Here is a 17,309-nt window from a genome sequence, read left to right as displayed (position 1 = left end):
GGAGGAGGAAGAATTTCACTGTTTGGACGTAAAGAGATGTCTGCTAGTATACCTTTCGAGATCAAGAGAAATTAGAAAGTCAAGCAGCCTATTTATCTTATTTTCAGGGAAAAATAAGGGGCAGCAGGCATCCAGACAGACCATTGCTAGATGGATTAGACAGACCATATCTATAACATATGAGTGTAGTAATTGTCCCTTACCACCTAATATTAAGGCTCATTCAACCCGTTCTCTATCTACATCCTGGGCGGAAAGAGCAGGAGCCACCATTCAACAAATTTGTCAAGCGGCAACATGGGCAAGTGCATCAACTTTTATCAAGCACTACAGAGTGGATGTACTGTCTCAACAAGATCAATCGTTTGGCAGAAAGGTGCTCCAGGCGGTGGTCCCTCCCTAGGTTAGTCTTTTTTTGCTATAAAGACTTTCTTGTTTATCTCTCAGGTTGTCCCGGATGACAATTAGAGAAAGACTCCTATTAGACCTACCGGTAATGGAGTTTCTGATTGTCATCCGGGACAAACATTATAACCCTTTCCCTATCTCGACTGCGCACCTTTCTTGTTACAGTTAAGATCACTGGGATCTACTACATTCACCTTTTTTGGTGTTTTATGTCTTCCTTCATCTTGGTGTTTCTAGTCTTATATACTTTCAGACGCACTGAGGATGGAGGGTGGGCGGGGGCTTTTAATCTTCTTGGATTCGTGTTTCCACAGATCCGGGGCGGGACCGGATCTCAGGTTGTCCCGGATGACAATCAGAAACTCCATTACCGGTAGGTCTATTAGGAGTCTTTCCTTTTAAACAATACCAGTTGCCTGGCAGCCCTGCTGGTCTATTTCTCTGCAGTAGTATCTGAATAACACCAGAAACAAGCATGCAGCTAGTCTTGTCAGATCTGACTTTAAAGTCTGAAACACCTGATCTGCTGCATGCTTGTTCAGGGGCTATGGCTAATCTTATTAGAGGCAGAGGATCAGCAGGGCTGCCAGGCATTGATATGCCATGGTATTGATTAAAAGGAAATAAATATGGCAACCTCCATATCCCTCTCTCTTCAGTTCCCCTTTAAGTTGCTCTTTAACCTCCCTGGCGGTAAGCCCGTGCTGAGCACGGGCTATGCCGCCGGGAGGCACCGCTCAGGCCCCGCTGGGCCGATTTGCATAATTTTTTTTTTTTTTGCACTTTGCTAGCTGCGTGCAGTGCCCGATCGCCGCCGATCCGCCGCTAACCGTCACGCCGCAGCCGCCCCCCCCCCCTGCCCCCAGACCCCGTGCGCTGCCTGGCCAATCAGTGCCAGGCAGTGCTGTGGGGTGGATCGGAGTCCCCCTTGACGTCACGACGTCGGTGACGTCGTCCCGCCCCGTCGCCATGGCGACGGGGGAAGCCCTCCAGGGCGGGAAGCCCTTTGAGCGGGATCTCCGATCGCCGGAGGCTCAGCGGCTATCATGGAGCGAGACTTTGTCTCGCTACACGACAAAAAAAAAATTTAAACGCGTTTGCTGCCCCCTGGCGGATTTTTGCAATCGCCAGGAGGGTTAAGGAGATAGTCTAATTTTTTTTAATTCTTGCGGATAAGACATTTGTGAGCACCTTTTTGCTTCTGATTCAGTAAAACTGCATACATGTGCACTTATACTGTTGCCCGTAGGTAATGATCCCTAGGGGGCGTATGTCCTGCGCATGAGCTCATAGAGATGCCTTCCTAGCCCGGTACCATTGCCATGAGGTGGGGAGGAGGAGGAGGAGCAGTGAAACAGCTTGTGGTGGGCGGGGTCAGGAGGCACACAATGTGCTTGGCTGTTGCTGTCGCTTTATGATCCATCATGCCAGATCTGTAACCTCTGCACGCTATAGTCACTTTATTTCTGACATCTGATTTGCCAGAACAAGGTGGGCCTTAGTTTGAGGACCACTGATCTATACAGACATAAGTACGAACTTGCTGACCGAATGGGGGAATATGTGGGCAGCTCGGTGGCGTAGTGGTCAGCACTCTCGACTTGCAGCGCTGGGTCCCCGGTTTGAATCCCAGCTAGATTAACGTCTGCAAGGAGTTTGTATGTTCTCTCCGTGTCTGTGGGTTTCCTCCGGGCACCCCGTTTTTCTCCCACATCCCAAAAACATACATATCTTAGTTGGCTTCCCTCTAAGTTGGCCCTAGACTACGATGCATACATAAACCTATGACTATAAGGACTAGACTGTGAGCCCCTGTGAGGGACAGTTAGTGACAAGACAATATACTCTGTGCATTGCTGCGGAAGATGTTGGTGTTATATAAATAATTGGAGCCTCCGTGGCTGCTACTCCTCCCTGCTTACAGCTGTAAATTGGCCAGCAAGAGATCCGTCTACAGATGTAAGCTCTGTTGTCTGAGCACAACAATAGCGATTGATGATCTGTCAGTGTGTGGTTCTTGTGAGAGGCGCTGGGTTACTGGGCGAGAGTCTGCAGTGGCTGGCAGCTGCACACAGAGAAATGCTGACAGTTGGCACCCCACCGACTCCCCCAGTGGCTGCAATCCGATTACAGCCTACCAGTCTGAATATCATTCTCCTGCCTGTTCCATAGATTTGCAGAGTATTAACACTGTGGAGGGTTAGAGCCCCGCGAGTGCTGGCGAGGGATTACTGCAAGCTGGCATCTGCAGGAAATGAAATTCAGATCTACAGAATCCTGTGTGTATGTACTGTATAAAAAAATATGTATGTATGTTCAGGAGGTTGTGAAACTAATATACTTAATAAAACTGCTTATTTTTTTACAATATTCATGTTATAGATTAGTCATTGTTTGGCCATTGTAAAATCTTACCTCTCCCTGATTTACTTTCTGAAATGTATCACTGGTGATGACATCTTTAGTGCTGCCAGGTGATCTCTACGGAATGTTCATTACTGAGTTCTATACACAGAGGGAGATCCTGGCTCTTCCTACTCAGTAAGCCAGCACCTATTCAGTAAGGAGTTCATTGGGCAAGACTCCCTAACACTGCTACTGCCTACTGAGTGCGCTCTTGTGGCTGCCTCGCAAGCGCTTTGAGTCCGACAGGAGAAAGGCGCTATACAAAAAAAGGAATTATTATTATTATTGTTTAGCAGATGGAAAAAACTGTTATTTCCCACAATGCAATGAGGTTCACAGACAGCAAACTGTCAGGGCCATGGTCATTACATCACACTGTGGGAGGGGTTACACCACAATATCAACTATACAGAAACCCCCCCTCCCCCCCCCCCCCCCCCCCCCCCCGATGATCTGTTTGAAAATAGGTAGATTTCTGGTGGGAAAGGGGTATCGGCTACTGATTTGGAATGACATTCAATCATTGGTTTCTCTTTAAAGAAGAGAAGCTGAGTTTTTTTTTTGGGGGGGGGGGGGGGGGGGGTGGAGTTTCCTCTACACCTCCAACCCCCCCCCCAACCACTAACCTAGTCCACCGAGATTAGTGACAATGTCCTCAATTCACTAAGCTTATCTCCTGTCTTTAATAACGTTTCTAGAGTTATCACCATGGTGATGAGGCATGTAGTATTCAGAATTCATTTTACCTCAGGCAAACCTAAAGTTAACTCTTCTGTCTTTAAAGCTAATTGGATCCCATATTTAAATAAAAAAAGGTCAGATACTCACCTAAGGAGAGGGAAGGCTCGGGTCCTAATGAGCCTTCCCTCTCCTCTCCCGGTGCCCTCAGTGCTGCTGGCTCCCCCGTTCGCGTCCGCCGCCGCAGGGACTTCGGAAGTCTTCGAGAGCCGAGTCCTCCCGAAGACAGGCGGCTCCATACTGCGCGAGTGCGTCATAGAGGGCGCTCGCGCATGCGCAGTGTAGAGCGGCCCTTCCCATTCACTTTATCTCTTCAATTCTCAATCCTTAAAATAACGCCAGAATTCTAAAGTTAAAGACAGGCTAGCGTGTGAAAATAACTACAGAGGAGGTAACTTAAAGTGTACCCTCATGTATTTTACCATATATATCAGTGGGAACATTAGAGAAAACACCTACCCTGCTCTCTGTTTCCTTATTTACTGTTCAGATTGCTTCTTATCAGCCCAGATAAAATCCCTGACTGAGCATTCAGTCTGGCTTTGTTCAGGAATCTTTATAGCGGAGTCTTGTCTTCTGTGCTGTCTTTTCAAGCCCAAGCCTGCCCCCTGCTGGCTCTGCTCAGGTATCATTATAGCTGAGTCATTATAGCAAAGCCCCGCTGGCTCCCCTGAAGAGTCCCAGAATCCTCCATCGACAAGCCTGACAAGCGCTGATTTATTTACCTTTCCTGGCTCCGGCGGGGGCGCTGTTGCGGCTCTCAGATAGGCGAAAATAGCCGATCTCTGTCGGGTCCGCTCTACTAGGCAGGCACAGGAGACTTGCGCCTATGCAGTAGAGCGGCCCGACGGAGATCGGCTATCTCCATGCAGAGAGCGGACACTGTGCCTGCGCTGGAGCTGGGGAGGTAAATATTTACATCCCCGCCGTTGCTGGAGGATTTTCGCCGCCGCCGTGGGACCGAGGGGGAAGCCTCAAAAGGATCCGGAGGCTTCCCCCACCTGAGGTGAGTACCCCCCCAGGGGAGGTTTTTATCGTTAAAGGTTTTGTTTAACACTGTAGACACTGCAGATTTATTGCAGGATTTTATCAGCTGTATCAAATGTTTTTCCTTTAAATGTTATGCTGTTGCTTATCTTTTAGAGCAGAGAAGAAGTTCCGAGTTCAGATCCACTTTAAGCACATGTATGCAGCTTTTAAAGACCTGAGGCAGATGCTGTAAAAACTGGAGCAAAACTAGAGTATTTAGAATCTTTGTTTCATTAAACAGTTAAGTTGTGGCTCCTGTAACCTGCCTGGCTGCCCCCCCCCCCCCCCCCCACATGACAGGCCCTCTTCCAGGCCTTCCTCTCTGAGTCGTCCTTTCACCTGTAGAGCTGTACACTTCCCCCTGGCAGGATCTCCATAGCAATACTCACGTGATCTCAGCAGTGACCTTGGCAGAGCTTTTCAAAAGCTTCATAAAACTGCTAACTAAAGTGACTTGTGTGCGCTCTTGATTATTCTCCCCCTTACCCTGCAACGCTGGCTGTGGCCTGAGAGTTCCTCGCCCGCACCACACAGTGCTTACACTTCAGGGATGATCCTTTCTGCTTTACTGCTCCGATGTGCACTCCCATTTACCTCTTCACACGTCCGTCAGTGCAGGCCGTTTACAAACAGGAACTTTAACCAGGGCTGTGGAGTCTGACTTGGAGTCGGGGCAATTTTGGGCACCCAGAGTCGGAGTTGGAGTCATGGATTTTATAAACTGAGGAGTCGGAGTCGGATGATTTTTGTACAAAATCCACAGTCCTGTTAAGTATTAGACCGAGGAGTCGGAGTTAGGGCCATTTTGGGCACCTGGAGTCGGAGTCGTGGTTTCATAAACTGAGTCTGAAGATTTTAGTACCGACTCCACAGCCCTGACTTTAACCCTGGATTGAATTTAATCCCAATCAATAGCAGATACCCCCCCCCCCCCCCCTTTCCCATGAGAAATCTATTCCTTTTTCTCGAATAGATCATCAGGGAGGTCTGTATGACTGATATTGTGGGGAAACCCCTCCCATTGTATGATGTCACGACCAAGGTCCTGACAGTTTCCTGTCTGTAAACCTTGTTGCATTGTGGGAAATAACGGCTATTTCAAACTGCCAAGCAAGCAATCTCTCCCTCAGTGCATAGAACTTTTAGTAATGAACATTCCGTACAGATCGCCTGACAGGACTAAAGATGTCGCACCACCTGTGATAAATTCCAGAATGTAAATTGGGGTGGGGAAATATTTGACAATGGGCAAAGTGACACTGACTAAATCTATAAATTTTGTAAAAAATAAGCAATTTTATTCATTATTTTTTTTCAGTACAGTTACTCTTTTTTAAAGGAAATATCAGCCAATTTAAAGAGAAACTTCGACCAAGAATTGAACTTTGTCCCAATCAGTAGCTGATACCCCCTTTGCCTCAAATCTATTCCTTTTCACAAACAGACCATCGGGGGGTTCTGTGTGGCTGATATTGTGGTGAAACCCCTCCCACAAGAAACTGAGTAGGTACTTCTGGCAGTTTCCTGTCTGTGAACCTTGCTGCATTGTGGGAAATGGCTGTTTACAGCTGTTTCCAACTGCCAAAAAAGCATGCAGCAGCTACATCACCTACCAGCAGTAAAAATGTCACCATGTGATAAATGTCAGAATATAAATCAGGGAGAGGAAAGATTTTACTATGGGCAAACACTGACTAAATCAGTTATACATAATTATTGTAAAAATGAAGCACTTTTTTTTATTACATTATCTTCACTGGAGTTCCTCTTTAAGCTAGGAAAGCTCTACTTACCCAGGGCTTCCTCCAGCCTCTTGCAGCCGATATGTCTCTCCCCGAGGCTGCACTCCCAGCCACCAGCCCACTGCAGAGGCCGACGTTGCGTAGTCCTCCTCTACTGCGTCTGCGCCGATGTCAGTCACTCGCACCTGGGCTGGAGTGTTCTGTGCAGGAGCAGAGCTACTGGGTCTGATACTTCCCTTAAGACCCGGATCTGGGATGGGGGGAAAAAAAACACAACTTGGCTCACCTGAAATGATCACTGAGTCTATTGTGCGTGTGTGGGTGTGTCCCAATGCTCGTCCATGATTGGTTATGCTGTAGTAACGCGCCAAATGACTATTCACTGCATGTGGTGGTGGTGGGCTTCTGACTGTCCCCCTTCCTCTCCTTTTCCATAGAACAGAACACTTGGACCGTTGAGCATGGTATTTGTACAGAAAAAGGCAACTTGAATAGTGAAGTATGGTTTGGATAGACTAGTTAAAAGTTTGGAGTATCTGTCTGGTTTTTATAGCTGTCTGTGGACACGATGGCACACAGCTGCTTAACCAATTATTGATTGTTCTCTGACACGCCTCTCAGAGGGCGGAGCATTGGAGGCTACTAGTCACTTGTGCGGTTCTAACAGGCAGTTGGTGCAAGAGGCAGGACCATGCTTTGTATTGTGTGTACAAAGTGTATAGCCGGCGTCTGTGAGATGGGAGTGATCTCTCTTACTGCTGCATTCGTATGGCCAGCTTTCCCATAAAATAGTAGACTATCTTCTCCTTGTGGAACTGTAGTAAATGTTGCATCCTGATTTGCATAGACCTGCGAACCAATCAAGACAGCAGAGACTTCTGGGCATTCCTAACCAAGCCCAAAGCTGTAGCCTAAATAGTGTCCTACAGGTTTTTTCAAAACTCTCCTGTAAATTGAAACTGAAAGATATTACTGTATTTAATGTGATGATGCACTACAAAAACAAGATTTCAGCAACTACTCTGTTGCATAAAAACATTTGAAAGCATTCCCACTAGGCCTGAAAGATAGATCGAATTTAAACCGAAGTTGCGATCAACAACTTCACAATTTCGGAATCGTCAAAGTGGAGAATATCGCGATGACATTTCCACAAGGGGGAAGTTTGAAGACACTGCTTCAAACTTCCAAGTCCCAGCGTATGTGGCCCGCAGTGTCAGTCATACCTTCCGCATGAGTCCAACGCTGTCCATCCTCTCTTTCCATCTGCCGGCTCTTGTGCACGGCATACTTCCTGGTTCTTGTATGTCACATGACATACAGGAAGTATGCCGTGCATTAGCGCCTGCAGGACGTGAAGTGGATAGACTGGCATCGCTAGGCTCGTGCTGGAAGGTATGTCCAGCACTGCCGCAGCTTAGGGGAGAGAGCGGGCACAGAGAGACAAAAAGGGCCTAAAAGAGAGGCCCAGAGGGGGCACAGAGAGACACCAAGGGGGCAAAAAAAGACACGGGACAAAAAAGACAGAGGGGACACAGAAAAAGGGGAGCACAAAGACAAAGGGAACACAGAGAGAGAGAGAGAGAGACAAAGAGACAAAGTGGGCACAAAGACAGAGAGGATGCACAAAAAGAGACAGGGCGACAGAGGCACAGAGGGGGAACAAAGTTAATTTGAAAGAAATCGTGAATCGAATCGAAATCGTGATTTTGCAACAGAAATCGCTCAATTCAATTTTTTCCTAAAATCGTTCAGGCCTAATTCCCACACATTCTGTGTGTAAAAACATATACTTTTATTGCAGGGAGCAGTACAAGATAACTTATCTCTGTTCCCTCAGCAAAGGCAGCCTCTGTTTTGATTCCACTCTCTCCTCCCTCCCCTCTGCTGAAAAGACAACAGGTGAATCGCCTCTGTAGAAAAGGAGGGGCAGAGTGAAGACACATGCCACAGAGAGCTTCAGCCAGCAAAGTTTAGATTTGTCATTAGACAGAGATAAGCTATCTTGTACTGCTCTTTGTGAAAGTATACGTTTTTACGCAATGTGTGGGATTACTTTCACATGTTGTGTACCTGAGTAGTTACTGAAATTTTAATTTTAGGGGTAGAATCCCACTTCAATACCATTCAGTTACATAATGGATCGTATACCGATTGATGTATGTTGTAGAGATTTTCATGCAAAAGTGGAGTTAACCCTTCGATGTCTTTGTGTCTCCGCAGGCCGCAGACTTGAGCAAACCAATAGATAAGCGGATCTATAAAGGGACGCAGCCCACCTGCCATGACTTCAACCATCTCACAGCCACGGCGGAGAGCGTCTCGCTGCTGGTCGGCTTCTCCGCCGGTCAGGTCCAGCTCATAGACCCCATTAAAAAGGAAACTAGTAAGCTATTTAACGAGGAGGTGAGTATCTCATCAGTGCGGGGTAATGCACAGCTCCACCCACAAGTGGCACCAGAGTGCAGCTTTTACATCCTGGCCTTTGTTAGTGGGTTCCCACCAATGCATTCACGGTTATTAGCCAATTGTCTCTCGTCTCAGCTGAGTGCTCCATACCTTGGAATGGCACAGAGATATTCCTCCATGCTCCCTCTACTGGCTGTAGGACCATACTGTGCGCTCAGTGCAGGCACACCAATAGCATTGCTGAATTGCTTAGTTTTAAACCTGACCCCTCTGGTATCCCTCATCAATAGGGGTAATCAATGATATGCAGATATTTCCAAGTTTATGCAAATACTAGTAAAAACGCCCGCCCATTAAACGGGCACTAGGTCAAAGCCGCAACCCCCCCCCCCCCCCCCCCCCGCGCGCGCACATATGCGTCCCGCTTGCTCATTCCCCACCACTGTCTGAAAGGACTGCTATCGCAAAAAAAGTAGGCAGTTAAAAAATGTGGCAGATGACAGGTTTTGGGCCAGTCCATCTTGTTGAGGAAATGCTGTTGAAAACAAAGAAAGCCTTGAGAATCCCCCTTAAAAACGGTTGCAAAATCTAACTGACATAATTAGTGTGCAAGTGATTAGGGAGGCCGGCTGGTATCTTGCTATTTTGGCAGTTAAACTGCTGTTCAGGAAATGCTGTTGAAAACAAAGTCCTGAGAATCCCCCTTAAAAAGATGGACTGGCCCAAAACCTGTCATCTGTCACATTTTTCAACTGCCTACTTTTTTCGCGATAGTGGTCCTTGAAGTACATGCACACGGGGAGCTGCTTGCTTGGTAGTTGGAAAAAGCTGTTATTTCTTACAATGCAATGAGAACCTCTGGGAACCACAGACAGCAAACTGTCAGATCCGGCCCTGTGTCCTAACTGGCTGCGCACATGCTCAGTACAAAAAAGCCAGGGGCACACAACCATTCAGTGGATGACGCAGGGACGCTTGCATTTATTGTATAGGATATACAGCTTGAAAATGGAGTAATCCGTTTAAACCCGGGTGGGACTTGATTGATCCATTTTTTAAGCTATATAAATTTGCATAAACTTGGAAATATTTACATCTCATTGATCATCCCTGCTCATCAATAGAGATGCTCACTAATGGTGTGTACACACTTGAAAGATTAATGAAAGATCTTAGACCAATTTTACCCCCTTCCATGTAGTATGAGAGCCATACTCTACACAGTCTATTCTATTGTGCTGAACTCCCTATCAGATAAAAACCTTTGCAAGATGCTGTACACATTCAAAAGATCCGTTCCTGCAAAATGCATTCATAGTCTATATCTGCAGATCATCATACACACCTTGATTAACAGACATTCATCTGCAGATCAGATCCACTAGAGTGGATCTTCAGATCTGCAGATGATTGTCAGATATGCAGATGAATGTCTGTTAAACAAGGTGTGTCTGATGATCTGCAGATATCATAGACTATGAATGCATTTTGCAGGAACGGATCTTTTGCATGTTAACAGCATCTTTGTGTGCAGCATCCTGCAAAGAGTTTTATCTGATGGGGAGTTCAGCTCAATAGAATAGACTGATGTAGAGTCAGGAACCTTTTTGGCTGGGACAGCCATAAACGCCACATATTTTAAAATTTAATTCCGTGAGAACCATACGTTTCAATCTGGGACAGTAGGGCTCACATCCCTGTTGCCATGGTTATGTGTATACAGTTGATCCTCCGGGCAGCGGAAGTGTCAGACACGTCTTCAGCTTCTCTTGGGTTTCAGCAACATCAGCAATTTCCCCAAGAGCCAGACAGGAGAAATGCCGACTAACAGCTTGTACAATTAGCTAGCTGACTTGGGGGTTGATTCACTTTGTAGGACGAGATCCCTAAACTTCGGCCCAGTAGGCTGCCTGTCAAGTGACAGGCAGCCTATTTGGCCAATCAAAGTGCGAGGATCTCGTTCTACAAAGTCACTGGACCTGACAGGGTCCAGGGTGGAACAATTGGAGCGGCTGTTAGTTTGGGTGGGGAGGGGGGGAGTAAGTTAGTGCATGCTACTGCTGTAGCAAGCACTACTATTTTGAAAAAGTTACTTGCGCTTTCACATTAACCACCCTGGCGTTCTATTAAGATCGCCAGGGCAGCTGCATGAGGGTTTTTTTTAAATAAAAAAAAAACTATTTCATGCAGCCAACTGAAAGTTGGCTGCATGAAAGCCCACTAGATGGCGCTCCGGAGGCGTTCTTCTGATCGCCTCCGGCGGCCAAAAGTAACACGGAAGGCCGCAATGAGCAGCCTTCCGTGTTTGGCTTCTCCTGTCGCCATGGCGACGAGCGGAGTGACGTCATGGACGTCAGCCACCTCCGATCCAGCCCTTAGCGCTGGCCGGAACTATTTGTTCCGGCTGCACAGGGCTCAGGCGGCTGGGGGGACCCTCTTTTGCCGCTGCTCGCGGCGGATCGCCGCGGCGATCGGGCAGCACACGCGGCTGGCAAAGTGCCGGCTGCGTGTGCTGCTCTTTATTTGATCAAAATCGGCCCAGCAGGGCCTGAGCGGCACCCTCTGGCGGTAATAGACGAGCTGAGCTCGTCCATACCGCTAAGGTGGTTAAGCCGTGCTGCTTGAGCAGTGTAACTTAGTGAATCAACTCCTACTGATTTGTATGTGAGCCAGATGTAGCCATCAAAAGAGCCACATCTGGCTCCCGAGCCACAGGTTCCCTTCCCCTGATGTAGAGTATGGCTCTCATACTACATGGAAGGTGGTAAAATTGGTCTAAGATCTTTCATTAATCTTTCAAGTGTGTACACACCATTAGAAGCAAATAATGCCAACTTCCGTACAGAATTTATTCAGATCTATGCAGTTTGGATCCGGGCCAATAAAATGCACTTCCTACCAGTTTGTGTTAGGAGAATAGATACAATTGTTTCTCTTCAGCTTATTTTCACCTCAGGTTTCCCTTAAGTGCATACACTGGCAAAACAAGACGTCTAACTGATAACAGGCGGTTTGCCCGATTTTAACCTGCCCAACTATCGTGCAGCTTGGCCATATGCGTACGACTTACTGTTTTTGAATGCGGACATGTTGCTGCAAGCAATATTTAAATGAGTTGATGGTTTAGTTGGTCAGTGCACGTGTACGTATTTGCTGTGTAAACAAGTCGTGCGGCTGATCACGTTGTGCAGTTGGTCGTGCAATAAAGTAAACCTGTTTTATACATACGTTGGGACTTCCTCCAGCCCCGTCCGGCCTGATCGCTTGTTGCTGCTGTCCTCTGCCTTTTGGATGGTCTCGTAGAAGTCTCGTTATCTTCAACCAGTCGGGCGTACCGCCCATGCGCGCCTGCCTTGCTCCTGCTGCCTGGAGTGTTTTCGCTCCTGCACAGCTGCAGAACCCTCCCAGGGAAGGGAGAAGCACGCGTGGGCGGGCTGCGCCAACTGGACGAAGATAACGGCTTCTACAGGACCATCCAGGAGGCGGAGGCAAGGGAGTGATCAGACTGGAGGGGGCTGGAGGAAGTCCTAGGTATGTAGAAAAGTTTTCACTCCTTTTTGTCTCGGGTACACTTTAAGTTGCATGTGTGTATGAGCCTTTAAAGAGGAACTGTCGCAAAAAATCTTAACATTTAAAATGCATACAAATAAGTATGTTTCTTCCAGAGTAAAATGAGCCATAAATTACTTCTCTCCTATGTTGCTGTCACTTACAGTAAGTAGTAGAAATCTGACATTACCGATGGGTTTTGGGCTAGTCCATCTCTTCATAGGGGATTCTCAGCATGGCCTTTATTCTTTATAAAGACACTCCCTGATAAAAGATTTATACAAGATGCTGACCAGCCTCCCTGCTCACCATACACTTTTTTGGCAGTTGGACGGAGCAACTGCCATTCACGAAGTGCATTTTGAAAATAAAGCAATCCCTGTGAACCCCCCATGAGGAGCTGGGCTAGTCCATAACCTGTTGGTTCTGTCAGATTTCTACTACTTAGTGCAAGTGACAGCAACATAGGAGACAAGTAATTTATGGCTCATTTTACTCTGAAAGAAACATACTTAAAATGTAAAATATATGTAAACCTATACAGTTAAGATTTTCGCCACAGAGGTCCTTTAAGTTTACACAGAAAGCAGTAATTCATTTGTCTTGTAGATTGTAATATTGCTAATTGACAGCTGGTCTCAAGCAGGAGCAGAGAATAGAATCGTGTTTTTGTTTTTGTTTTTTTGTTTTTTTTCCCTTTGATAAAATAACCATATCTTCCCATTTTACAGATCAGCTTGGCTGTGATGGCCTAAGGGGTAGGGATGACCGCATAAGCCGACTTCAATAATAGTTGGTGGTGCCTCTGGCTTCCCATGTCCACTTGGCCTCACCGTTGCAGTGCGCGGACCCGCGAAACAAATCCAACAAGCACTTGTCAGATTTCTGATTGCAACCGTGCGTCCTTCATAGGAAATAAATATTGGAGTTTATTTGATAGCTTTACTTATATGCATAAGTATAGCTTGCCTTTGCTTTAGACCTGATGTTAAAGGGACACTTAAAGTGAACCTTAAGTGAGAAAAAAAGGTTTTACTCTCCTGGGGCTTCTACCAGCCCCCTGCAGCAGTCCTGTGCCCTCGCAGCCACTCACTAATCCTCTGGTCCCCCGCTGCCAGCTAGTTTCGTTTTTGTCGACAGGCCCGTCAGGACTGGCCACGCGTAGCTTTTTCCGCATTCCCGATTGTAATTAGCGGTAATGCGGGCCACAACACGTACAAAAATACGCGTTGCCGCATATCTATACATTCGTAATGCGGCAACGCGTATTTTTGTACGCGTTGCGGCCCGCCATAGCGCTCATTACAGTTAGGAATGCAGAAAAAGCTACGTGTGGCCAGTCCTGACGGGCCTGTCGGCAAAAATGAAACTAGCTGGCAGCGGGGGACCAGAGGATTAGTGAGTGGCTGCGAGGGCACAGGACTGCTGCAGGGGGCTGGTAGAAGCCCCAGGTGAGTAAAACTAAATTTTTTTTTTTCTTCTGGCTTAAGTGTCCCTTTAAAGAGAGTCTGAAGCGAGAATAGATCTCGCTTCAGACCTCATATAGCAGGGGCACGTGTAGCAGGGGCACTGCTAAAACGCCGCGGCTTAACGGGGGTCCCTGTCCCCCCAAACCCCCTCCGTAATGCGGGGGAGCGCTTCCTGGTTGGGACAGGGCTAACCGCCGCAGCCCTGCCCCACGCGCATCTGTCAGCGCGTATCTCCGCCTCTCCCCGCCCCTCTCAGTCTTCCTTTACTGAGAGGGGCGGGGGAGAGGCGGCGATGCGCGTCTGATAGATGCGACTGGAGGCAGGGCTGCAGCCGTTAGCCCTGCCTCCAGGAAGAATATTACCAGCGACCATTTTCCGACCAACTTTTGCGGGGGGTGGGTTGGGGGTGCCCCTGCTATATATGAGAGCTGAAGCGAGATTTAGTCTCGCTTCAGTGTCTCTTTAAATGGTCTACGGAGGCTGCCGTAGGTTTTTATTTAAAAAATGCCCATTCTCATTCAAGGTAAGTTATTCAGCAGGAAAAGAAACTTCACAGTAAGTTTTTCCAGACTTGGTGCTCCCTCGCTATCCTCCTGTGCCGTGTGGATCCTCCGCAATTCGACCCGGAAAGTCCTCTGGTCTAGGGTGTACTGCGCATGCTCGGCCACGCCCGCGCTCCCATCGCCAGGAGCATTATGCACCTGCTCAGTATTACTGCGCAGGTGCACAGCGCTCACGGCCACAGGGGGAGTGCTGGACCAGATTGCGCCTGTGCTGACTTGCCCCAACTGGAGGACTGCCCATAGCCTAGCGCCCATTTTTTTTAATGGGCAGGCTTTTTTTTTTTTACTAGTGCAACTATAATCATTCTGACATTTAGGCCACTTGGGATTTCACATTTTGAGGGCAGCAGCTGCTTTTAAATTTTGATTCCTGCTTGGCTGTTGTCGGTTGTCTGACTTTTGACCCATAAAAACCAAGTGCTTGCTTCAGGAGTCGCAGGATAAACCATGGAGACCCTAAATCAGTGATGGCTAACGTTGGCACTCCAGCTGTGGTCTACAAGTCCCATGAGGCATTTGCAATACTCTGACAGCTCTAAGCATATCTTGGGGAGGCAGAGGCATGATGGCATTTGTAGTTTTGTCACAGCTGGAGTGCCAAAGCTGGCCATCACTGCCCTAAATGGTTATGTCACCAGGGGACTGAATAGAAATGTAATCAATAGACTGTATAATACAAGAGTTCCATTTTTTTTTTGTGTTCTTGATGTCACCAGTAATGGTTCTATGTAGCTTGTATTGTAGTGTGACCCCCTAGTGACCTTCAGGAGCGCAGGCACTCTCTGCTTGGCAGGCAGTAGCAGTGACTTTGCATGGGAAGCTCTACCAGCTATTTTGTATATAGAGGCGCAGGTGATGCTACAAGATACCAAGGTGGATTTGCATCTGTCACTGCTGTTTTTCCATCTGCAGCTGCAGTCAGCAAGGTCCAACAGATTCCTGCAGATGAGAATGCACAGTGTGTACGTCCCAAAAGCATGTTTATTTCCTTTGTGTAGCGGTAAAAAAATAGTATTGGGGTATATATTTTTAAATGCATTTTTAATGAATAACTTTTTGTTTTGCAGCCAGAATAGAAAAGGTAAATGCATGTTGCATAAACCCAACAAACTGACAGTCAGTAGCTAAAATACTGTCAGTCTGGAACCTACAATAGCCAGTAGCTATACTGCCTACTACTTATCAGTGCTGTGGAGTCGGTACAAAAATCTTCCGACTCCAACTCAGACTCCGGGTACCCAAAATTGCTCAGACTCCGACTCCGACTCCTTAGTCTAATACCTAACAGGGCTGTGGATTTTGTACAAAAATCATGCAACTCCGACTCCTGACTCCGACTCCTCAGTTTCTGAAACCATGACTCCGACTCCGGGTGCCCAAAATTGCCCCGACTCCAACTCCGACTCCACAGCCCTGCTTATTAGCCAGTATAGCTGTGCTCCTGCAGGAATTTTACCCAGTTAAAGTGTACCTGAGGGGACATGAGATAAACACATGTATGTACAGTGCAAAACATTACCGTAATAACTACTTGATATGTTTTGCTGCCTGAAACCGTTAATTTCTAGGCATGGAAGTGACAGCTTCTGTCTTGTCAGTACCTTGTCAGGAAAATGGTAAACCTCACTGATAAGCAAATTACAGCCATAAAAGTTGGATTCAAAATGGCCGCCATGGTCACCACCTATCTTGAAAAGTTTCCCCCCTCCCATGTACTAATGTGCCACAAACAGGAAGTTAAAAACCACTTCACGACCAGCTAACGCCGATAGGCGGCGCCTGGTCGTTTGTGGTTTTGTATGGAAACGGCCGCTCGAGGGGCCTTTCCATGCCAGTTCACGGAGGGTGTCTCCGTAAACAGTGTGCGAGCCGCCGATCGCGGCTTGCACGCATAATGTAAACACGCGGGGAAGAAATCTCCGCTGTTTACATCAATACGGCGCTGCTACGCAGCATCGCCGTGACGGAGATCGGCGATCCCCGGCCTCTGATTGGCCAGGGATCGCCGGCATCTGATAGGCTAAAGCCTATCCTATCCAGCGCAGGATGGATATCCGTCCTGCGCAGCCCATAGCCTGCGGGAGAAGCAGGTATGGGCAGAGAGGGCAGAAATCGCTGCGGAGGGGTGCTTTGAAGAGCCCCCCCCTGCAAAGCGCAAAGAACCGGCGGCGATCAGACCCCCCCAGCAGGACATCCCCCTAGTGGGGGAAAAAAGCGGGGGGGGGACGTTTGATCGTCCAGGCTCAATCCTGATCGGTGCTGCGGGCTGGAGAGCCCACGCAGCACCGATATCAGGAAAATACCGTGGTCCTTAAGTGGTTAATATCACCAACCATTCCCATTTTATTAAAGGATACCCGAAGTGACATGTGATTTTTTTTTTTTTTTCTCTGCCTGAAAGAGTTAAATATCAGGTATGTAATTGGCTGACTCATTCCTGACTCAGACAGGAAGTGACTACAGTGTGACCCTCACTGATAAGAAATTACAACTATAAAACACTTTACTAGCAGAAAATGGCTTCTAAGAGCAAAAAAGAGAAAAAGGGGAATTTCTTATCAGTGAGGGTCACACTGTAGTCACTTCCTGACTGAGTCAGCCACTTATATACCTGATATTTAACTCTTTCATGCAGAGAAAGAAAAAAAGGAACACAGCATAGTTATTTGTGTGCTAGGCACTGTACATACCCATGTCTATCTCCTCATGTCACATGTCACTTCGGGTATCCTTTAAGGTGTATCCTTATAAATGGCCCACCCTGTAGAATAAAATATGCTAAAAAGGGAGGTAGTGGTGGACTTACATCCCCAAATATAAACCCGGAAAGTCGAGATTCAGCATAAATCGGACTTAAATCAAAAAGCTCCAAAACGGGCAACGTGTTTCGCAGGTACCAACCCGTTTCTTCAGTCAATGAAAGGAGCAACTAGGAGAATCAAATACAACAGGCTAAGAGTTCATTCACCTGTTCCTCATAAAAACATTGAAATGCT

General features: G+C 47.3%; 1 protein-coding gene across 3 annotated transcripts in view; it reads left to right on the top strand.

Annotated features, from left to right (window-relative positions):
- The window catches only part of WDR20 (WD repeat domain 20), a 93,633-nt gene that overhangs the window by 51,658 nt on the left and 24,666 nt on the right, over nt 1–17,309 (top strand). For all 3 annotated transcript variants that reach the window (XR_011024175.1, XM_068254640.1, XM_068254641.1), the window contains exon 2: nt 8,547–8,729. Coding sequence is in view for 2 of the 3 variants with exons in the window: in XM_068254640.1 (XP_068110741.1) it covers nt 8,547–8,729 (183 nt within the window). In the remaining variant the exon portion in view is untranslated. The remainder of the gene's footprint in view (nt 1–8,546; nt 8,730–17,309) is intronic.

This window comes from Hyperolius riggenbachi, chromosome 9 (genome assembly GCF_040937935.1).
Source record: "Hyperolius riggenbachi isolate aHypRig1 chromosome 9, aHypRig1.pri, whole genome shotgun sequence".
Taxonomy (NCBI): domain Eukaryota; kingdom Metazoa; phylum Chordata; class Amphibia; order Anura; family Hyperoliidae; genus Hyperolius; species Hyperolius riggenbachi.
The sequence above is the reverse complement of the archived record's forward strand: the minus strand, read 5'-3'. Positions and strand labels throughout refer to the sequence as shown.